This window comes from Sinocyclocheilus rhinocerous, unplaced genomic scaffold (genome assembly GCF_001515625.1).
Source record: "Sinocyclocheilus rhinocerous isolate Xijiao unplaced genomic scaffold, SAMN03320098_v1.1 scaffold299, whole genome shotgun sequence".
Taxonomy (NCBI): Eukaryota; Metazoa; Chordata; class Actinopteri; order Cypriniformes; family Cyprinidae; genus Sinocyclocheilus; species Sinocyclocheilus rhinocerous.
This window is the reverse complement of record NW_015652998.1, coordinates 3,431,995-3,456,008: the sequence shown is the minus strand read 5'-3', so window position 1 is coordinate 3,456,008 and position 24,014 is coordinate 3,431,995. Positions and strand designations below refer to the sequence as shown.

At 35.4% G+C, this 24,014-nt stretch overlaps 3 protein-coding genes across 7 annotated transcripts in view; all 3 read right to left on the bottom strand.

Annotated features, from left to right (window-relative positions):
- Positions 1-521, bottom strand: part of timd4 (T cell immunoglobulin and mucin domain containing 4) — a 5,752-nt gene extending 5,231 nt beyond the window's left edge. The window contains exon 1 of the mRNA XM_016521395.1: positions 449-521. Coding sequence (XP_016376881.1) covers positions 449-506 — 58 coding nt within the window. The 5' untranslated portion in view covers positions 507-521. The remainder of the gene's footprint in view (positions 1-448) is intronic.
- Positions 522-2,140: 1,619 nt separating this feature from the next.
- LOC107715311 (hepatitis A virus cellular receptor 2 homolog) lies at positions 2,141-7,056 on the bottom strand. 4 transcript variants are annotated; one of them, XM_016521388.1, is made up of 9 exons: positions 6,980-7,056; positions 6,399-6,740; positions 5,898-5,990; positions 5,531-5,617; positions 5,208-5,306; positions 5,043-5,092; positions 4,871-4,946; positions 4,736-4,772; positions 2,141-3,009 (listed from the first exon to the last, which is right to left on the bottom strand). In XM_016521388.1, the coding sequence occupies exons 1-9, from the start codon at positions 7,032-7,034 to the stop codon at positions 2,886-2,888; spliced, it is 963 nt and encodes a 320-aa protein (XP_016376874.1). In that variant the 5' UTR covers positions 7,035-7,056; the 3' UTR covers positions 2,141-2,885. The 4 variants fall into 4 exon arrangements, with proteins under 4 accessions (XP_016376874.1, XP_016376875.1, XP_016376876.1 ...); XM_016521389.1 differs by lacking the exon at positions 5,531-5,617; XM_016521390.1 differs by lacking the exon at positions 5,898-5,990.
- A 476-nt stretch (positions 7,057-7,532) lies between these two features.
- On the bottom strand, positions 7,533-11,141 carry LOC107715312 (hepatitis A virus cellular receptor 1 homolog). 2 transcript variants are annotated; one of them, XM_016521393.1, is made up of 7 exons: positions 11,075-11,141; positions 10,135-10,473; positions 9,985-10,053; positions 8,868-8,936; positions 8,732-8,781; positions 8,491-8,575; positions 7,533-7,803 (listed from the first exon to the last, which is right to left on the bottom strand). In XM_016521393.1, exons 1-7 carry the CDS (start codon positions 11,118-11,120, stop codon positions 7,772-7,774), a joined length of 690 nt encoding a protein of 229 aa, XP_016376879.1. In that variant the 5' UTR covers positions 11,121-11,141; the 3' UTR covers positions 7,533-7,771. The 2 variants fall into 2 exon arrangements, with proteins under 2 accessions (XP_016376879.1, XP_016376880.1); XM_016521394.1 differs by lacking the exon at positions 8,868-8,936.
- Between the last annotated feature and the right edge of the window lie 12,873 nt (positions 11,142-24,014).

Below are 24,014 nucleotides of genomic sequence, written 5' to 3'. Positions count from 1 at the left end.
AGTGGCGTAACATTTCCGTCTCACGCTTGAGGTATTCGGCCAATCATAACGCACTGGATAGCTGGCCAATCAGAGCACACCTCGCTTTTCAGACCAATGAGCTTTGTAAAAATCTATGCGTTTCAGAAAGGTGGGGCATAGAGGAGAAACAATAATGTACAGTATGTGGAAAATAATGTGTTTTTTGAACCTTAAACCGCATAAACACATTTCATTACACCAAATAATGTTATTTTTAGCAACATCATATGACCCCTTTAAATTTTCTGAAAACAATCACATCTTTTGCTGTTTTATAAGTTCTGTTTACATCAATATTTTTACTGGAAAACAGGATATGAATATGATTTTTTGCAGTGTATTTTCTGTTTCTTCTGTTATAAAGTAAATCTCCCATAATACCCCATGCCTTACATAATTTTTTCCAAGTTTATAGTGCGTTTCTTGCCTGAAATGGTGAGGAGGAGGATCCAGCGTAGTACTGATAACCAGGGAGGAGCAGCCATTCCGACCGGCCAGTGTGGTGTTCAGGCAACACTGCCTTGTGCTGGGCGGCACCAGGATTATGCAGAGGAGGGCAAGTGAAAGAGTGGCTGTGTTCACCAGCTCTGCGCCTGTGACATCTCCAAGAAGGACAGGGCCACTGACCCATCTGCAGTCCTCGTCTGGAGGTGGAGTCGTGCGGCGAAGAACAGGGCCATTGTGTGATGGAGTTTTATCTGGATATCTTAGCTATGTGCCTGTAAACAGGCTCAATGAATGATTCAGTGGGCCTGCACACAGCATGTTCATGGTGGCACGTGTGTTTGCTATTGTTGGTAAACAAAGTGGCACAAAGTCTTCATGCAATCACAGCTGGATCGTTGGATAAACCGGCTAATTCTTCATCAGACTCGAGGAATTCACTAATTATTGAACAAACATTGACAGAGTGAGACTATTCAGCTGGAACAGCTAAAGACTGTTCAGGTATTTTGAGCCTGAGTTGTAAAATAATGATTTTTTTTATTATGCACACGTTAAATTGATCACAAGTGACAGTAAAGACATCTGTAATGTTACAAAAGATTTCAAATTATTTTATACTTTCTGTACATGGTAACAGTTTACAATAATGTTCGATTGGTTAATGTTAGTTAATGTATTAACTAACATGAACAAACAATGAACAATACATTACAGTATTTATTAATTTTTGTTAATGTTAGTTAATGAAAATACATTAGTTCATTGTTAGTTCATGTTCACAGTGCATTAACTAATGTTACAGTAACAAGTACAACTTTTAATTTTAAAAATATATTATTAAATGCTGAAAATTAACATTAAGATTAATAAATGCTGTAGACATTGTTAGTTTTTAATTCATGGTTACTAAAGTAGTTAACTAATATTAACTAATGATGTGTGTTACCATATACTTCAAAGTAATGTGGAAAAAATAATGTAAAATTCAATTCAAATTCAATTAAAAAAAATCAATTCAAAATTCAGTTCATAAAAAAAAAACTTTGTCTCCACAAAAATTAAGCAGCACAACTGTTTTCAACATTGATCATAATAATAAATGTTTCCTGAGCAGCAAATAAGCATATTAGAATGATTTCTGAAGGATCACGTGAGCCTGCAGACTGGAGTAATGATGCTGAAAATAAATTACATTTAAAAAAAATCTATTCAAATAGAAAACAGTGATTTTAAATCATAATAATATTAAACAATATTACTGGCTTTATTGTTGTCACACTGCTACTGTGAGGAGCGAGGAGACATAGAGATAATACAAAAATGAGAGACTTTACTAATCCAAAATTCCAGGGAACACAGGGCACACAGAAGACACATATAGCATCAAATGACGATTAACACTGGACGTTAGACGTGAGAAAATACAGGGCTTAAGTACTCAACTAAACGAGGGGATGACGAGACACACCTGGACTCAATGAACCACAATAGGAACAGGAACAGGAAGAAAACCCAATATGGGCATGTCACACACAAGGGGAAACTAGGTCAATGGGAGCAAAACACAACACAGACAGTCCATATTCCTGACAATTGTATTTTGATCAGATAAATGCAGCCTTGTGAGCATAAGAGGCTTCTTTCAAAAAAACATTACAAAATCTTATTGACCTCATACTTTTAAACAGTAATGTATGCTGAAGTCTGTTACTGTAACGTATTGAGTTTACTGATTACAGATTTGCACAAATCTTTTCCTCTTTATGTACACACATTGCGAAACAAAATTAATACTTCTGACAGACCTCATTGTAGTTAATCAGAAGTTTGTTTTTGGTTTGTTACATTGGAAGGAAGTTTCCTAGGTGTGGTCTATGAGTGTTATAAGAGGTGTGAACCAGCATAATGATTGTTGGCAAATATATTTTTTCACCAAGAACATTTTTATCTGTCACTATCAATGGAAAAATGTAACTGATCACTGATATCAACACTGATCTGACTTGTTTTTATCGACATTGAAATTTAAATCGGTTATTGAATTTTAATGACCTCCTTTACCATCTAGTTTCTGTTTTATTCAGTTTTATGACCTCTCTGAACCCACGTCAGCACTTCCGCAGCCCTGGATTGGCGTAAACGCTGTGAAACTTGTGAAAGGTTGAGAAATGTGCAGCCGTGGAGCCAAAACACGTGTGGTAAATGAAACATTTAAACTTTGATTAGTTAACTTAGATTAGTTTTAATAATGATAAAGTGTTGCAGTATGTTAGCCCCTAGACGTCAGAGTAAGGTTAGTCCAGAGCAATAATTTCTATGATCAGCAATAGCTGTCACATTATTACAAACACAGTGTAAATACAACAGAAGACAAGAAGTCCACACTGATCAACTTAAAGGTAAATAGTAAATGTGAATTAATGTTCATATTCATTTTCAGGTTGTATTTGATAGATGTTTTCCACAGCCATCTCTCTGTTGTACAGGCCCACACTGCTGCCAGAGTTACTGTAGATGACAGAGTTCTCCGAGTTATGGGCTCTGAGGAAGAAAAGTTATGAAAAACATTTTGTTTTAATGACCAGCAATGCCCAAATATAAGCACAAAAGGTGACCTAATAGAAGGATCATACTGTACTTGCTTTGATGCTGTTATGCATTGCATGGGTCACTTACATTTTTTTTAAAATTAATAATATGCACAATATTATTGCCTAAATAATTACTTTTTATTATAAGACACAACACTGTTCAAAAAACTGTGTTCAGTTAGATTTGTAAGTTTTTGCAAGTTTCTTGTTCTTGCCAAGGCTTCATTTCATTGGTCACAAATAGAGTAAAAATGGCAATATTGTGAAATATTATTATAATTTAAATTAACTGTTGTCTATTTTTTTTAACAACCGCTAGGACACATTTCTCAATACTAAAGTCACTTTTTCACAACACTTCACACAGTTCTCCAAACTATCTTTCAACTTGACACAGCAGTTCATTTCACATTCAAAATACACTAAAACTACCAAAACACTTCATTACAGTTTTTAAAAAAATGCTTACACACAATTTTTGAAACTATGGCTCCATTTTGCAAATCACAAAACAAACACACACACACACAACATGCAAAACGTCACACATATCTTACAAAAGCAAACACTTCTTTCAAAACTATTTTAACTCTTCAAAAAATGCTATTTTTGCATAGTAACTCTCCAAACAAACATAAAATAATTAGCCACATACATGCCAAACTACACAGAGATGTGAAAAATGTATAACACTACTCTCGTGTGTCTTTTGCTTGTTCAGAGTGCAGTTGAGTGCACAGGAGTTTGGCATAGCACTCGCACATACATGCATATGCACATATACACTGTGTACACAGTATGTATGTACAACTGATGAATTTTACAGTTATGCAACTGAACTGAATCAATACTGAACTGACTTGAGCTGTGTAATGACACTATTGGCTTGTTAGAGCTGCTTTACATAGAATTTGAATTTGATACTATTGTGAAGCTGCTGTGAAACAATCTATATTGTATAAAGTGTTTTAGAAATAAAGTTGACTTTCTGACTTGACTCGTATGCATATTCAATATATGTGTGTTTGTGTGTGTGTGTGTGTGTGTGTGCATGTACTGTACACATATACAAACACACACACATTCACGCATAGTATATAATCATATATATACACACACACTGTAAAAAGGGGGTAGAAATGTACAGTATTTGAAAAATAATGTGTTTTTTGAACATTAAAGCATGTCAATATATTCTGTTACACCAAATACACAAAATAATGATCTTTAAAATAGCATCATATGACCCCTTTAAAACACTGAGTTTTGATTTCTAAGTGAACAAATTATGTCTAAGTGTTTTCACACATGATCACTGGCTGTAGGTCACCAGTAAATGAGTGTGGCAAATGAAACAAAAGAGCTGTTAGTTTTTAATGATGTGTGTTATGTAGAGAACAGTTTTTAGAGTTCTGCAAATACAATAGCAAACTGAGTTTAATTTTTAAAAAACTATGTCCTTGCTGAATAATAATAATAATAATAATAATCTAAGTGACCCCTAACATTTGATGGTGTGTAAAGTGATGAGTGGTTGTATCTTAGTAGTATCATGCCAACAGTAAATTCCCATTTGTTTTCATTGTTTTATTTACATATGTTTATAATGAAAATAACTTTGGAATCAATGTTTTTAATCATAATCAGTATAATTAGCACTTCAAGGATTGACTTACATGTCTACTGCAGCTCTGGTTTTCTTCTTGTGCTTCACTGAAAATAGAAACAGTTTAATTTTATAAATAACAAACACAATGAATATTACTGTGAAATTTGAAAAAATGAATTGACTGAATGCACTTTGGACTCACATATCAGAATGACAGCAATGACTATCAAAGCCAACAGTAACAGGAGGACAGGCACAATCGCTGCTGATGCATTTACCTTAAAACACAAATCAGTACAAAGATATTAAGTGATCATTGTTTCAAACATGTCTCAAAAACATATAAGGTTTTATGTTTATGGTGAAATACTCACACTATCTTTGTTTTCCACAGAGGACGATTCATGATGATCAAATGAGGTTTCTTTTTTAGAATGAAAACACAAACAAAATGGTCAGTCAGCATATTTGCAAATACATGCAGTATGTTACACACAATTCAAAATAGCATAAAATGATTCGCTGAATTATAGGCCTACCGTATGTTGTGTCAGTGAGCCAAAATCCAATAGTACTGCTCTCAGGAGCATTTGTTGAACTGACGATTGAAGAACTCTCTTGTGTTGTGTTCGTTTCCACTACAAAAAATTATAATGTCACATAATGTTCTTTAAACTACCAATTTAAATGTATTTTATAGAAAGCAGAGATCTTTAATGACTAAATATTTGTACAACATGCAACTGCATACTTCTGAGTTGCCAAAATAGATTACAGATAATGAGAACTGAATCAGTTATTCATAAATGAAACCTTTTCTTCAGTCATTATAGATTCACTGCCAGGGTTAAAATCATAATACCTCCTGAAGTTTCAGTGGTCTGTGATTCAGAGGTTATAAGCCCAGAACTAGTGGTTACCAAAGGCTCTGGTGTGGTTGGACCAGGTGCTTTGAAACAGGATGTAGAATGTTCCTTTTTAAATGTTCACACTCGTACATGAGCAACAAAACTGCTGACAGGACTGACTTTACACAGCAGTGATCTAATCTGTGATGACGGAATGATGGCAGATAACGTCTTAATTAATGTAGCCATTGTCATCATCACCAAAAATACCTTCTTTTTAGACTTGGTTAGATTTGTTCTCATTGTGGTATGTTTTCATCATTCAGCCATGACAGATTCACATAGAATCACATATATTCACATATAAACACACACAAGTACCCTCTGTCATGGCAGTGCTGAAAACTCCCGTGGTTTCATGCTCAGATGTGCTGCTCGACGTGGATGTAGTTTCCCAAGTTGTTGGAATAATGGCTTTGAAGAAAGTGTATTTTAATGTAAAACTGTACTAACTTTCAAGATCTTGAAATTGTTTTCTAAATCTACACTGTCCTGTTCAAAAGTTTGGGGTCTGTTAAAATTTCCAGTGTTTTTAAAAGAACTTTCTTATGCTCAACATCACAAATACAGTAAAATACAGTAATATTATTGTGAAATATTATAACAATACAAATTAGCTGTTTTCTACTAAAATGCAATTTATTCCTGTGATGACTACTGGATATGTATGTGTGTGTGTGTGTATGTGTGTGTGTGTGTGTGTGTGTGTGTGTGTGTGTGTGTGTGTGTACATGCATACAATAGGTAAATTAAACAATTAAATCACTGGGATTTAGTCACTTCAAGTGTTTTGGCATTAAAAGCATTGCTTTCGACACTTACCGTCATTAACAATCAAGTGGACGTAATACATCTCATCATTAAACAGTCCAGGCACATGTATTCGGCATCCATATTTGCCAGAGTCTGTTTTTTTAATGTTTAGGATTGTCAGAGACACGTCTCCATGCCGTATTTCTCCCTCCAGCTGGTATCTGTATGATTTTTTCCTCACCACTTTATCTCCATCACTTCCAATAATTTCATTACCACAACCCATATTAGGAATGTCTCCTATCATCCAGCATATGGGACATTTTCCATGATATTTGCTGTCATATTTGCATGGCAAAATGACACTCTCACCCTCGAAACTCTGTACAATGCCGTTGCTGCATTTAGAAACTGAGAGAAACAGTGATAAAAAAAAAAAAATGTAATACAAAATATACAGATCCAAACAGTTCTAGATAATGTGCCTTGTTCATATAAAAATGATATTAGGGGTTACTCCACAATTAAATACTACATAAATAAAACGAAATATTGGAAAATATGAATTGCATTTAAAAAAGAAAAAACATTTCCCTCACTGTCACAAATTACTGATTGTAACCACACTTCAATATAAATGTGAAACTCACTTGTGAGATAACAGAGAATCCAGGATGCAAAGAACCAGCTGTGAAAATCAGTCATGATGAAAAGGTTTCACTCTCTCTGCAAACAGTGCTCAAGACAACCTCATCTCTCTTGCATTATAACCCTTTATGCGGAAGTCAACATGCACATGACACCCTTTTCTTAAATGTGCAGTCCGACATCTTTTTTAGAGTTTCACTTCCATATGTGACCTACTACTCTGTGGTCACTTCCAAATAACGAAAGAGAGACTTGTGAGAACATATTAACATTTATTTGAACTGCAAAAACACACGCCTCTATACATCACACGCGAGTTTTTACTTTTTGCAAGATTTCATTGTTTGTGCATTATTAAAACTTTTAGGATTACATTTCATTTTTTATGCAACTGCATTGAACACTAGAGGCCGCTATTGTATGATAAATCAAATTGCGTTTCCAAACAAACCAAAACTTTAATCCCACGTGGTGTTTGGACATTTAGTAATTGATTTCTGAGAAAGAGATGCATGACATTAGATTACAGTTTGGAAGCTTTTTACAAAAACAATAAAAAAAAAAAAAAAAAACACAATGTAAATAAATTATCTCAGATTTAGATTAATAACTGATCAATTATTTTATAAATAGCCTATTAGGCACTGATAACAAACCACAAAAAAAAAATAAAAAAAATAAAGTCACCATGCATGTGGTTTTTATACAGTCATAGTGACCTCAGAACTGACTATCACACCATATCAGTGTGTGGTTGTTGGTCTGGGAAGCCTGGCAGATTTTTACATTCGCCTTCATCCAGTGCGTTCTCTGGAGCGCCGCAGTCCTGAGGGCAAAGCGTTCAGATAGACGCGTTAGTGCACAGTAAGCAAAACAGGCCGTGAGCCACCTCTTTCACTTCTACTCAGCCACGGAGACACATTCTGAGAGCCAAATTTAACGTTGTATGCGGCATGAGGATCTGCAGAAGTTTCCACACAGCAATGAGCAATGAGCAAATGTTTCTTGTTCATGCATTAAATAAAATGTTCAGTACACTTTTCAAACTATATATTGTTTGGTACAGAGGTTTATTTGACATGTGAGCATGACAACCTGACAAGGTCACATATTTCACCCCCTTTAAGTATTTATTTTGGTGAATATGACATAGACCTTTGTAAACATGACAACCTGAAGGTCACATTTCACCCCCTATATTACATAATAATTCTTATATTACGTTCATGATTTAATTGACAGTGAGAATGACCATTGAGACAACAAATTAAGGTATGTACATTTTCAAAAATATGCTTCATAATGAAAATAATGTCACATTGCAAAAAAATAAACTTTGTTTTATTATGCTAATTATAATTTCTTATCTCCTCTCTTTTGTGTTTAGAATGAATTGTGATCTGTTCATGTTCTTGAGAGGTTTCATGAGATTTGGCCTTTTTTGCTTTTTACAAGTATTTCATATTTCCCCAGAGCTAAACCATTCAAATTAATTACTTGCTACTCTACTTACTGAACAGAAGTGCGATGATTAAACCCGGGATGAAGACAATGGCCCCCACTCTTACAGTATTTATGACAAATGTTTCCATTGTATCCTAGAATGACACACAACATGTATGTACAGTAACACCTTATTCATGTCCAAAATTCAATATGCATTTCATACATACATTACCTACAACATCTTCAAGGCAAAATACAGATGCAAAACTGCCAATGTATGTGTCTTTGCAAACAGAATAGTGCAGTACCTCAGCATGGACAACTGCAATTGCTTCATACATGTAGATGTCGGTAGCATCTGAAATAAATCAATCATTGTATTTACTCTTACATTTCTGAATAACTTTCAAAGTTGATTAAATGTGGTCATGATTATATTCATACCTGCAGTTGTCTTTTCTGATATGAAATAAAGCTCTGTAATGAGTGTGGTTGGGTCTGATACATAGTAGACTGTGTGTAAAACAAAAAATGGTTAGTCGGGGTTTTGAGCCTAGTGCTTGTTGACCACTGGTGAAAAGTTTTCAGACCACTGTGTTCCAACTATTATGTTAGTACCGGTAATTCAGATTTTAAAAATATTGTTATTAATATGGTAATAAATGTATTGGTTGATAATAAATGATTGATTAATCATTGAAATTAATGAATGAAAAAATACCCCAAAAAAAAGTTTTCACTAACAAATTTAATTTATAAACTGTCGTCTAGTGTTGTGGGGCTGTGGTTTTTTAATGTTTCTGAAAACAAGGCTGCATTTGATTGATCAAAAATAAGGTAAAACTGCAATATTGTGAAATATCATTACAATTTAAAATAATTGCTTTCATTTTTAATATGTTTTAAAATGTAATTTATTCAGAAATAAACATGATTCTTCAGAAATCAATAATAAAACGCTGATTTGGTACTCAAGAAATATTTCTTATAATTATCAATTCTGAAAACAGTTGTGCTGCTTAATATATTTGTGGCATCTTTAATGAACAGAAAGTTCCACATTTGAAACGGAAATCTTTACATTATAAACATATTTGAATAGTTCAGATGCAAAATCCTCTAAGTGCCATCTGAAATTTTCTTCTAAAATTAGCATTTTTATCAGGCTCCTATGTTTAGGTTCAGTAATTTTACTTTTATGACAATGTATAGGTCAGTCATTTTCTATGCCATTAAAGTGAAATAAATGAACATAAATATAGGAGCCTGATAAAACTGCTCATTTTAGATGAAAATTTCAGACGGCACTTAGAGGCTTTTGCATCTGAACTCTCCATTTACTGTCACTTTTGGTCAACTTAATGCATTCTTGCTGAATAAAAGTATTAATTTCTTAACCAGTCAACCTTTCTATGTTGGCCGTGTCCTTGGATGTGCAACCTTTGAAATCAGCAACAGAAGTAGCTCTACAGTATGCATGGTTAAATATCTAGTTGCATTAGCATTTAACATTGTTATCCCTTGCTCAAAACAGATCTGAAAAAGCTAAATACTTTCTAACCTTGTTTTTCCTGATTTGCTGTTGAAGGGACCAGTTGTGTTTCTGAGATGACTCTCTTTGGATCCAGTCCTTTTATGCAAGAACAGAAATAGTGTAGATCATCATGGTATGAGCACAACAACACTGATATCAACTGGAGTGGTTACTTACCATTGCTGATAAACAGATAGACATTGTGACTAATGTCATTGAAAAGTCCAGGGATCTCGATACGGCACACGTACATCCCAGCATCCCTCTTTTGAGCAGCCTTTATGGTAAGTGAAACATCCCCTCGCTCCAGTCCACTGGCCAAGCTGAATCTGTTTGACTCTCTGTAGGTCACTTGCAAGCCATCGGAGGAGATAACAGTGTTCTCACAGCTGAACCATGACTGACGTCTCCCCCAGCAGACGTTCAATAGGCCAGTAGTGTTAATGTCATATTTATATGGAAGATTAACTGTATCCCCAACCTGTCCAACCACCAGTTTTGATGATTCGCTGCAGGCTACAGCACATAAACAGAGAGAAGTTTCAACACTTGTTAGTTTTATCATTCATACGGCACCAAATGATTCGATTTCTCATGCATTTCACACATTCTTCCTGATTCTTTCGTAAAAAAACATCTTTCACATCTTTCACTATCACTAAACTAATCAAATAATGTTGAATGAATGATGACAGAGTAAGAAAAGGTTTATTTTTGACAATGGCCTTAGAGGAGAAATATAGCACAAGAAACACAACAATGAACATACATAGAATAGTATTCATTATTCATATAACATCTTGTTTTCCAGTCAAATATTTGAACATCCTTAAAATGAGATACATTTAATGTACTTTGTAAAGTACCTATACAGACAATAAATGAAGTTTTTATATCACATATCAAGTATTTTTCACACCACATTGCAATTTTTTTCTTGTTTTAAGCATACTCTTAAATTTGGCTAGAGTTAATAAAATAAGAAAAGAATTGGAAGATGACAAGTAAAGCAAGACAAAAATACTTGATCCTATTTTTTGAACTGTACAGTTATTAAATATAGTGCACAATATTTTATTGTATTGCACTGCTGAATGAAGAATTTTTTTGTACTTACATGTTACGCATATATTTGATGAGATAAAGAAGAGAAGGACAATCATTTTCTTTGCTGTGGTAGACTCAAAAAGTCACTAATACATGTCTCATATACTAAAAATACAACTTCTCTTTTTCATGAAGGCTGTTCGCCAATAGGAATAACTTAAACATGTCATTGGTTCCACAGCCAGACAGAAAAAATTGTATCCTAGTACATTTTTTATTTGATGTATTTTTATACATACCACTAAAAAGTTTGGTGTCTGTTTTTTTGTTTTCTGTTTTGTTGTTTTGTGAAAGGGAAGAATTTTATAATGTTCTCCGACTTATGCTGTTCTTTTGAACTTTCTATTCATCAGGTAATCCTGAAAAAATGTATCACAGATCTCACAAAAACTGTAAATATATTACAATAAAATAAAGTTATTTTAAATGGTAAAAAATATTTCACAAGATTACCAGTTTTTACTTGAGTAACTGATCAAATAAAGAAACACTAAAAAAAAAATGCTATGTTACCGACCCTATAATATAATATAATAAATGTAATGTAATACAATACAATACAATATAATATAATATAAGGGCTGGAAATGGGAGGGGGGGTGTTGTTAGCTGCCAATGCTTGTACAATCGTTTTATTTCCGTTATATTTCCAAGAAAGCAGCATTGTTCTCTAAAAAAAGTGTCCCATAATTTCCCTGTGGGAGTCAATAGACTATGTGTGATTCAACAAAATTAAAAAGAAATGCCACACGTGGCCACAAAAAGCATCCTCCTCAACTTCCTTTCTTTTAAGGAAATTAGGGCAATGTTTTTTTTTTCTTCCCCCATTTACCATTGCTGACACTACAGATCCTGAGATGCTGTTTCAAGTCTAGACAGTCATATTATTTCCTTGAGGCTGGAGGCTCAGTTTGAGCAAAGGTGACTTAATGTTCTGGTTAAGTAAACCTCTATTGCACTCAATCAGGTTTCCTTCTTTCAGTGTCAGTATGTCTCCATGCCACAACCAGATACAGATCCCAAGTTTCCATAAGCAACAATTCTGTCACAAATACAATAGCAAAAGGGAAGCATTCTGTCCTGTTCCCTCGAAAATGTCCTCATTTCTAATGTTTATCTTTTCCTATTTTATCCCCAGCACTCTTCAAACTCAGTCAAATGCAGTGACCTAAAGAATAAAGTCATCTGTGCAACCCCAGTACACATGGGATCAAACAACATACTAGTGAATCGGATGTAACTGCAAACATGTAACTGCAAAATAATATGTTTTTCCAGAGACTGGATATCCAAGTTTATTAGCTGTTTAGTCTAGTTAAATTTGTTAGGCTAATTTTCACTTTAGTTTGAGTGTTGCTGATAAAATTTTAAATATATTCTAGATATTTGCTTTATGTGTGTGATTATTGGTTATGTCACAACATATGAAACATGCATGCATGTGCTTTGAATTTATCTATAAAGCATAAATCTTTCAAGGTGAAGTTTGTAATTTCTGTGCCACTGGCATCACCAAATGGAGCTGCACTAGAATAATGAAAATGTGTGTCATTAGTATTAGGTATTACATACTTTACCATTAATGTTTGTGGCTGGTTCTCAAAAGGGATGCTAGAGATTTTCAAAAAGCAAATCTCGCTTTTTACATATTGAAAATATACAGTGTTGTTGATACACGCGAGAACCAATGAGATTTGTGACCAATTAAATAACTATAAGAAAAGAAGCCATATAGAATATTATTTTGTGATTTTTTTTTTTGAGCTTGACAGTTACATCTGTCACATGTCATTTAATTTGGACTTTGTTATCCTCATGCACCGTTTCCCTTCATTGAGTTAATTATGTCATTCTGTTCAGGTGTGTGTAGTTAATTATCCTTGTTTGGTCTGTGTATTTAAGTTCCTGTGTGTTCAGTTCTAGTTTGTCCAGTCTTGTCTATGTTAGTGTTACTCGTGTGTTGGATTACTGGTGTGTTGGATTAAAGTCATTATAAACCTTCTTCGTCGTCTTTGTACGTTTGTGAGCAGAGTAGTGGTGACAACATCCTTCACCCCTGTGTAACACGAAGTATAAAGTTTTATGGGTTTGGAGCGACACAAGGGTGACTAAATGACAGGGTTCATTTGGGGTGAACTGTATCACTTTTTATTTAATTTTTAATAAATTTAAATAAAAACAAAATACAATATATAAAATATTGGATTTAAATAAGATTTTAGGACTGAATCATTTTTGCAGTGATTAACGTTTTAGCACGTTGAATCACTGAGTCAATCCTAAAATCTTAAGTGTGTGAGTATTTACATCCAAACAGTGAATGAAAAAGCAATTTTATTAAGAATCAACTAAATAATCAAGTAATGTTTTTTTTTTTTTTTTTACTAAATATACTGAGCCTTAATTCACTTTTGTTTTTTTAAATGAGTCGTCATGATGTGCCAGACTACCTTTCTTCTTTTAAAAAATGTCTGTTTTTTTTTTGTCCTGCTTCATCACAAGGTTGCCAGTATTCAAAGATTTTCATACTGCTGGCTCTTAACGTAACTGATGATATTCAGAGAGTTAAACAACTTGGCACAAGCTGATTGGTTCATGCTGCATATGCAGCCAATGAGCTTACTGCCTTGCATTTATATAGCTGGCTAGCATTCACTTGAGATTCCTGCAGTGCGCTTTCAGAGTTCTCTGAAACCCTCCACCTTCCCCAGCTCCACCTGTATAGATCTGCTATGGGTTATTTTATATGCTATTTGTGCAGCAGCAGTATATCTTAAATGCTCATGGCACCGTATCGCCGTATGCATTGGCAGTAGCAAGTTCCTGTACTTGCTTGCAGCAGCAGCAATAATCTACAACTACAGCAATAACCAACAGCAGCAGCAATTCAGCAGCAGCATAGCAGATCTGTTCCGATCAAATGACATTAACATTGTCATATCCATCACCATGCTAAAATCTTCCGAGAGTTGTCATGATTGAAATACTGAAACACCACTTTGAGCAGAGGCATCATCTGCTCATTCATGAAATCTAATTACTTGCTGTACTGCCCATGGTTTAGTTGGCAGTCTCATTCTGTTGGTTGTCTCAGGGTTTAGAGCATTACTGTAATGGCACTACTTACTCTTTTTATTTAACTTGGGAGACAATACACCTAAATGATACTGCCAGCTTGGCCATTGGCCTGGCTGGAGGCCTGAACTATCCAAAAATTCTATATAATATGAAATCAAAAAGGCACTTATACGGCTGTTTAACAGTGACAGCTGGAAGGGCAAACACATGGTGGTCCAAGCGGGCATTCATCAAAATCAGTTTTCATGGTCCTAGGAATTATTTTGCATAACCCCTAGTCATTTAAGAGCTCTTTTTTTAATTTTCTGTAATTGCCAGCAGATCTGAAGAGTGCTCCACAAAACAATGAAGGGGACTATTTAAATCTTGTAATCATTAATCATGTTTTAAGGTAATATAACAGGATGAACCGACCATAATCAGTGCAACACAGAGTATTTCAGTGGCATAGTTTAAGAGAAACTCAAACATACTCTTTGTGCAGCGTGTTGTAATTGTTGAATGTAATAACAGATGCAAGTAAACCGGTTTGTTTCACTGAATGCTTCACGCACCTTCTGCTTTCCTCTGAGAAAACCCAGTCAATATGTCTGTGGAAATCTCAAACGCAGGCGCACTCTGGCGTGTGATTAAATTTCAGATCACCTATTATCTGAGTTTACTGCGGGTTCAGCACCATCCAGAATGACACAAACCTGCTGGATAATTGCACTTTTCCAGAGGAACATGCTGAAGACAGGACAGAAGGTTTATTTGAGGCTGTAAATGCACGTAAATGCAATATAAAAGCTTACGCGGGTCATGCGCTGGTACATGTGCTGGACAAGGCTACAGGCTTCTCTCTTTCTCTTTTATGTAACATAAGCAGATGGGCCGATATATGACTCGTTTTACATATTATATTTTTAAATCCTATCTTAATAATAATGAGAGGCATCATTTGCTCATTTGTGGATCTGCCGCACCTGTACACACTCACGTTTTTGCCATTCAAGGCTTTAGCTATTGTCTCGTCGCCCATTCAGCAGCAGAATCTTACACTGTCAAGCACCATCAGCAATAAATAGAACTGACAAAGTGTATATATTATATTATAATATATTATAGTCATTAGCATCTTGTTTATTATGGGTCTCCTCAGAATGACAGGAGATGAATGGAGTTGTTCTTTCATTACAATTTCACATGCCCTTCTTTATCTCCCTAATTTCTATTATAGTATTAATTAACTTTACATTAATTATGTCCATCTGGAGGGAATGTATAATCCGAGTTGAGTCTCATGCCTATAGGCCCCTTATATATTGTGACTTTATTTTTTAATTGTGACTAGACATCTAGAATAGAATAGAAATCACACAGTAAAAAAATAGATTGAAATGATTAAATTTCTCACATATTTTATATTTGTTTGTCTCTGACAAGCTACAGTAGATGTTTTTCTGTTTTACATTAATTTTTAGGGTTTTTTTTTCATAGTGTTGATTATTTAAGAATCAGTCACTATATATATAAAAAAACATTTTGGCCAATAAGTAAGCTGAATATTGTAGTGGTATTTACAGTACAGTGACTGAAATATACTGCAGTTTTAAACACGGTCACAATGGCCACATCAGCTTCCAGTGTGACCAAGCAGAAAAGTGTCTCTATAGATTTCTGTGTGAAAACACATTACAAAGCAAACCCATTAAATGCAGTTTGTCCTGCTCGACATGGTGCATTTTAACTTACTAAAGCACTTCTTTAATCTGTGTCAATTAGGCTTATGGATGCTTAAAGGAATCAATTGCAGTCAGTGTGAACTGATATCATCTACATTTCTTTTGTTGATTAAACAATACTTAAACATTAACTAAGTTTAATACATTAGTGGGATATGCCAGTAATGAGCTCTGTGTTATGTGACCCAGTATATTTATGATATGCAGCTAATCTGCTGACAGACCAACAAGACTTTGAACTTTATTAATATCAAACATGGCATATAATGTTGATCTAGATTTGCAGATTTGCATACTTTCACCTTGTTCATCAGATGAGAAATCAAGGGGAGATATGGTTTAAAGATTACAGTGATCTGTGCACTGTCAGCACCTTGTGTGAATGTCATGTATGAACGTCCATATTTTACAACACAGACTGGTGCTTGATATTAATTGAAACCGTGCCACAATTGTTTTTCCATGTATAATTAACACAGACATTTTCAGGAGGTAAACGATGAGACATTTGCATTTTCTGATTCTCGCAGATAAAATACATGCTCAATTTGAGTAATTACTTTGGTTGAAACAGTCGTTGTACAATTGTGTCTTTTATGCTTCACCAAACAGAACCCTAAATGAAACATTGAGCTCAATTTAACAGGCTGTTCTTGTGCTTAATCTTGAACATTGTGTATTCCTAAATGCTGCCATGCTCTTGAATTAATTATGCTGTTCCACGGAATTAGCTCTCACTGTGTTTTGCCAGAGGAGCAGCACCATGGAGTGCTGAGGTAGTTTATCCATTGATTTGTATCAAAAAGACCCGTCAGAGACACATTTAAGGGCAAAAAGACATCTGACACAGCAACACATTTTGAACTCTCCACCATCAGTTTCACTTCCTTGAGAAACTTTGTGTACATTTTTTTTATTTTAGACTTTAGGTTTGTAATTTTGAGCGTTTGTGACTCCAGCCTCTTCTTTATTCTCTTTTTGTCTTATTTAAAGTTCCCGGAGACTTGCAGGAGAAAGCATTTTGCTTCCATTGAACTGAATGCATATGTGGCAAATAAAACATTGTTGATGATTTCACATATAACATGTGCTACTAATCTGCCTGGGGCTTATTTCTCTGAACATTTCTGATTTCTTAACCTGTCATTTAATTTACTATACATAGCCTGGAGGGATGATATAGCCTTTAGTGCAGTGGCTATTGTTTGGTTTTGCTTCAGGACCCAGATTTTACATTGGATTTGGTAGACACAACACAGTAAAAAAAAAAAGTTTATTATACAAAAACAGACACAAATTTGACAATTTTGACTTAATCTCATAGCAGTCTCATAAGGTGACTTTATTTACTTTTTTATATTTACTCTGATATGCTTTCGTAACATTGACATTTATTATAAATTATTATTTATTATTAATAAGACAATGTTGCACCACACACACACACACACAAAACTTGCTCTTGGCACAAATCACGTCAATCCTTGTTCCAAGTGAAACTGTCTGACTGCTTCATGAAATATGACTAGCTTCTACCAAGTGGCAGATAAATTTGTGCCAAAATACTGTGGATTTTGCTCAGAAAAGCTGCATTTGATGAAAGCATGTTCTCTTCCCTTATAAAATGTTATAGGCCTACTTACTTTACCATTCCCTAAACCAGGGCTTCCCAAATGGGGGTTCAGTGAATTGATGAAAATCTAATTATTGATAAATATGTGTTACAAATGTAATTTATTAAAATATTAACTTAAAATCTCAGGGGGAACTTCAAGTAAATATTTTATGTCCAAAAAAACCAAACATTATATGGTTAGTTTAATCCCCCAGCCCACTGGTCTAGTGATAAAGGTCTCATCTTCTGTTGCATTTAATACCTGATTTTACTGGATTGTGGGTGGGTAGTGAATATGATGCAGACTTTTACGCTGAAATACAGTGCTTTTAAATCAGTGGTATGCATGAAGCTGAATGTCTTGGGCCTTTTAATGCTGGCATTTCTTTTCTTTTTTTTAAAAATTCTGGATCCTAGATTTATGCGCTTGAAAGTGTGACTAGCATTCAACATAAAATAAAAGAGCCAATTGTCACTTCCTGCACGTTTTGTAATGTCTCTATGGACAACTGGCTGCGGCTGAACTTGGACACATGGACAACCTGGACCAGGCTGATAACAGACTCACAGCTGCTGAAGAAACCTGCTTCGACAGTTATTGAGAGATTATGAATCTGCCCATAAATCTGTTTAGCTGTTGGATGTGTTAGAAAAAGATACATTTTGTTGTCATTTTGTATGAAGCCATTGAAAGATTGAAAGATTTTTTTTTTTTTTTACATGCATTGTGATACATATATCTTGCAAATACTGTACCAATTCTGTACGATGTCATTTAAAAAAAATATTTTAATACACTTTTAAAAATAAAGGCATGGATGCTTCCATGAATAATTAAATCATAAAAATAAGCGGTAGGCTATTTTAGAAAGGACCATTTAAAAGATGAAAGAGAGGAATTAGGGAGAATTAAAAAAGTATGAATAAATTGATTGCTGTTGTGTGATTAATATGTAATCATGTAATCGATAAAAAAGTAACTGTAGTCTGATTACAAGTATTTAAAAATGTAATTTTTTAGATAGCTAGATTTTTTATAATGAGGTCCAGCTGTTGTAATTGTGAGTCAATTGTAAGAGACACTTAGTTTGTCTGAGAGTAACACTATTAAGTACATATTCTTAGAAGACAGACTGACATTTATATGGCAGAAATCCATGAACGTTAAGAGTAAATTATTTCAAGTTTTCTTCAAAGCCTCCTGTATAATAGAAATCAATAAGCGGTCATTCCAGTGATGTCACCTAGCGGTGTGATTACAGATTGGGCTCCATCTTCAGACCCAAGAATATTTATAGTATGTATTTGACGGCTCGTAGTGATTTGTTGCTGATTGTTCAGTTGTTTTTTTTACAGTCTTTGTATGCTCAACAAGCCTCTACCAGAGACACAAAAAGTCATTCATCATGAGTCAGCGGCTAGAGGTCTCCATCGGAGCGGAACACGTGACTCATTTCATCACATGCGAGGAGATGACATTCCATCTACACTTGCATGGATTTATCTCCCTTTGGCTGTGAGAGATCCTGTAGGAGATGAACCACAATCAGTGGAATACTTCAATCACAGGGGCTTTTAAAATTAAAATCTACATTAATTTAGTATTGAGATTATTTACTTTCCTGATACACATTATTGTGAACAGTTCATCTGTGCAAAGTTTTTCCTTGTGCCCCCCCCCTTTTTTGGATCTCAGTGTGCGAAATGAATTCCTAAGAACTCCTTATTAATTTTAGCCATGTACAATTCACCTTCTGTCTCCTTCATTTGGAGGCTAATATTTTAAGTCTGAAACCCGAACTGGAAATGGCCTCCACTTTAAACAGTTCCTTTTTCAATAAATTACACAGCACTTTTTCTTTCTTTTTTGGGTGCTAAGTATAGTTTTGAAATGTATTACTAATTTCTCTAGATTTAGAATTTTAAGCAATATTGCTACACAAAATAGTGTTCTGAGGTACCATTACATTCAGTCTCAACATTGTGAGCATTGTAAGGAATTAACAACATGCACTGGTTGTATACATTTCAAAACACACAACAATAGACAGTGATATCATTCCTGCATGAACAGGACATCATCAGATATAACATCATTAATTCATAGTAACTGAGGTAAAACCCAAGAGTTACTGCAGTCATTTCAAAAAAGTGTGCTTGATGAAACTGAATAGGGGTCAGCTGTCAAGAAATTAATGTTTTAAGGGGTTATATTGTGAGAAATTAAATTTTCCTTTTCAACTCTGATTGTTTCATGGATATATCACAATGTGATAGAAGCTTTGCGAAGAGGCTGTTATTGAAGGATGGGGCAGTTAAAAGCTATATTGGATACGACAGCAACCCTGTGTCATGTATCTTAGCTGTTGCTCATTTCACATGTAAAGGGGTCGTTTCTTAAAAGGGCACAGCAGAAAAAAAAACAGCCGATGTGTTTTTAATGGTCAGAGAGAAGAGGGTAAATGGTCATTGAAAAATGTAATTTAAAAAATATTACTAACACAGAGTCAACCTCAAGGGAAAAAGTTTTTAAATAATAATAAAAAATATTAAAATAAATAAATAAATCAAGTATTTCATAATAAATAATAAAAATATATATGACATTAAAAGATAACGTCCCTAGGTTACGCATGTAACCATAGTTCCCCGAGGGAGCAAGACACTGCATCGAAACGCTTTGGGAACACCTTCACCGTTACCACGCTCTGAATCACGTGTGTAATCAGTCCAATGGATGGACGAGACGTCACGGGCGGGGTGACGTAGAGACCAGGAAGCTTAAAAGCATGTGCGGTGGATACAGCGGCAGCTTCTGGTAGAATGAAGGAAGCGCTCGCAGGGATGCCGGAAGTATGGCAATGAGACGCAGCGTCTTGTTCCCTCAGGGAACTATGGTTACATGCGTATACATCGCCACGTGACCTTGATCATGCGAAGTGGGTTTCCCCAAGGGGAAAACCCCTTGGTCTTGAGCCACCACAGTAGGGGTCTCATGTACAGCAGGCCAAAAGGTATCACGTTGGACGCAGCTGCCATCAGACCCAACAGTCTCTGAAACTGTTTGACAGTGAGTGACCAGCCTTCTCTCACTCTCGCGACTGCCGTGAGGATTGACTCGATCCGAGCAGGAGACAGCTGTGCCTGCTTCATGGTTGAATCCCACACCATGCCCAGATAAGTGGTTCTCTGTACTGGAGAAAGCACACTTTTCTTGGCGTTTAGTCTTAACCCCAGTTCTTTCATATGAGTGAGAACAACATCTCGATACTGAGCCGCCATGCACTCTGATTGAGCTAATATCAACCAATCGTCAATACAATTCAGTTTGCGGATGCCCTGGAGTCGCAGAGGAGCCAGAGCAGCATCCACACACTTGGTGAAAGTGCGGGGTGAGAGTGCAAGGCCGAACGGAAGAACCCGATATTGGTAAGCCTTGCCGCCGAAAGCAAACCTCAGGAACTTCCTGTGTTGGGGAAGGATGGATACGTGGAAGAATTCGTCCTTCAGATCTATCGTGACAAACCAGTCCTCGGACCTGATCTGAGACACGACCTGTTTGAGTGTGAGCATCTTGAACTTCAGTCGCATGACTAAGCGGTTCAGCTGACGCAGATCTAAAATAGGACGCAACCCCCCCATCCTTCTTTAGAACTATGAAGTACCGGCTGTAGAACCCGGACTCTCTGTCGAGAGGAGGGACCACCTCGATGGCCTCCTTCCTCAAGAGAGTGTTTACTTCTCGGCCATATGCCTCATCTTTTCCTTAGCTTTAGACATGATAAAGACAGAAAACAACAAATAAGACTGACACACATAGAGCACTTACTGAATGACAGAAGCTGCCGCTGTATCCACCGCACGTGCTTTTAAGCTTCCTGGTCTCCACGTCACCCCGCCCACGACGTCTCGCCCATCCATTGGACTGATTACACACGTGATTCAGAGCATGGTCACGCTGAAGGCGTTCCCAAAGCGGTTCGACATAGCTGAAGTTCCTGAAGGGGAACTTTGTTTATGGCGTTCAATTACAATAAAATAAAATAAAAACATCCAAATCAGTTCATGTATCACAGTGACTTTTAATGATTTGGCATTTAAACTTCTCTGATCTTCTTTAATGCATTATTTTTATTAGGCTACCACAAAGTTTCGGCCCTGAACAAAGTTACTTACTATACAAAACTTTAGCTCTTGCTGTCTCCAAGCTATTTTAGCCAGCAAAATAATTAGCTTTACTCGATTTGATAATTGGATTGAAATCAATAAATAAATTAATAAATCAAATGATTATTTCCACACTTCTGCTGATTATGTAAAAGTCTGTCCATGTGTGAATGCTTTCAGCAGGCAAACCCAGAACAACATGGGGGTGGCATATCCTGCTGTCTATAAAATGAATCTTCAGCGATTAGGATTTGTACACCTCTTATGAAAGTAAATCAGCCAGAGTGGGAAGAAAAAAGGGCGAATCGAGCCAAGCTGGCAGCAGGGAGTGCTGATTCAGTCCCCCGCGTGCCGTGAGTTACTATGACACTGCAGGATCACGGCTTCTCTCGCCGAAAATCACCACGTTTGATGAAGAGCTTCAATGCTCTTTGGGCCGTGACCCTAAACCCCATAACACAAACCTGCATATCAATGCTAATATTCAAACAATGTAATTCCCATTCTAAAAGAACAGATCAGATCCAAGCTAATGTCTACACAGGAGACTTTGAAGCTTATCGAGATTCGTCTTTGTGTATGTCAAAACGTTGTTTTTTTTAACACCACTGTTATATCTAGACTCTCTAATTCAAATAAACTCTTTAAAAATAACATTAGATTTAAGTGATGGGTAAAGCGTAAGTGCATGACTATAAAAGGAAGAGGTTGTGATATTTAAAAAAAGTTATTTTGAAGATTTCTTTTAATGACCGCTGAAGAGAAAATACCATGGCTATCCTGTTACACAACGGCTCCATCTGTTGAATTGAGCTGAACTCACGTCTGTTTCAGTGAGTCGTGCTTCATAGGTTGATGTAGATAACGCAGTGGGCAGAGGGTTTTCAGTGTGGTCTCTCTAATTGGTTTACTGGGCTTAAAAGTAAAGCTGAACAAACAGAAACATGAACAGTCTGGTCTAAAAATGTTTAATGTGCTTCTAACTGAGGATTACATAAAATAAAAAAAAACTAAAACTAAAAGAGCAAAACTATGTCACTATGTTCATATCCCATCAAGATGCCTTATACTGTGTGTATACATTTATAATGTTACAAAAGCTACAGTAGAGACATTTATAATGTTACAAAAGCTACAGTAGAGACATTTATAATGTTACAAAGCATTTCAATTTCAAATTTTGTTTCAAACTGTCTATTCGTCAAAGGATCCTGAAAAAAATGTATCACATTTCTAGAAAGGTATTAGGCAGGAGCACAACTGTTATTATTAATAATATTTAATATAATATTGAGAAATGTTTTCCTGAACAGATTTCGATTTTCAGTTTGAGGTCTTTATTGTTACATGACTACTACTTTACCAGACTAACTGATTTTCCACACTGCTGAAACCCCTCCTAACATAATCCACCAGGCTCAGACATATCATTTGAGACCACTTATTTATTTTTAAAGGATTTAAACATCATGATTCCCAAAGATTTCCCATGAAGGCACTGTCTGAATGTGAATGAGGATGGTCTGTGTTTAAAATAAATTAACCAATACAGTGCACTTTACTCTTATCTGTCCTTAGTAACAGTAATGGAAAGTATATTTATGGGTTGGTCAAAGCCAAAAAGCTCATTGAGAATATAAACAGAGTAATTAGGAATTGTGTTTTCCACCGTCATGGTCGTGGTTCCACTTGGCCGGGAGCCATGATGTGGTTTATCTCATGGGAATTAGTAGCTGCTTCTGCCTGCTGGAGCTCTGAGGGGAGAGGTTTCGATGGGAAGACGTGGTTCTGCTGGCCTGATTCTCAAGGAAGCACAACATTTGAATGTTCCTCTTAGTAGCTGATCCATATCTGCTGCTCTTGACAGAGGACACATCCAGTTCACGTGGGATGATCCCTTTTCTGAAAAATTGGCTCATAACAACTGCACAGTGTATACAGAGCTGTCAGCACTCAAGAAACATTCCGGGTTTTTTCCTCTGCTTGATGACTAAGCCTCTGTTTTATTTATTGTTAAGCCTTTAAATTTCTCTAAATGTTATTTTTGGGAGAGTCAAAAAAACAAGCACACTATGTCTGTGTATTACTTGCGTTTTCCTTATGGTTAAAAATATATATTTTTAAATATATTTCAAAAAAATTAAAAAATGCACAAAAATATATTTGCTAAAATATGTTTAAAAATATTTTCTTTTTTTTGTATATATTTGGACAATATATTTTAAGATATAGCTATATTTTTTAAAAGCGTTCAAAAATGTATTTTTGCAGTGCATTATTTTCAGTTCAAGAAAATACATTTGCATTTAGACTAAATGTAGGCTATACTGTAAGATTGAAAATGTATTTTCTTGGCATGTGGACCT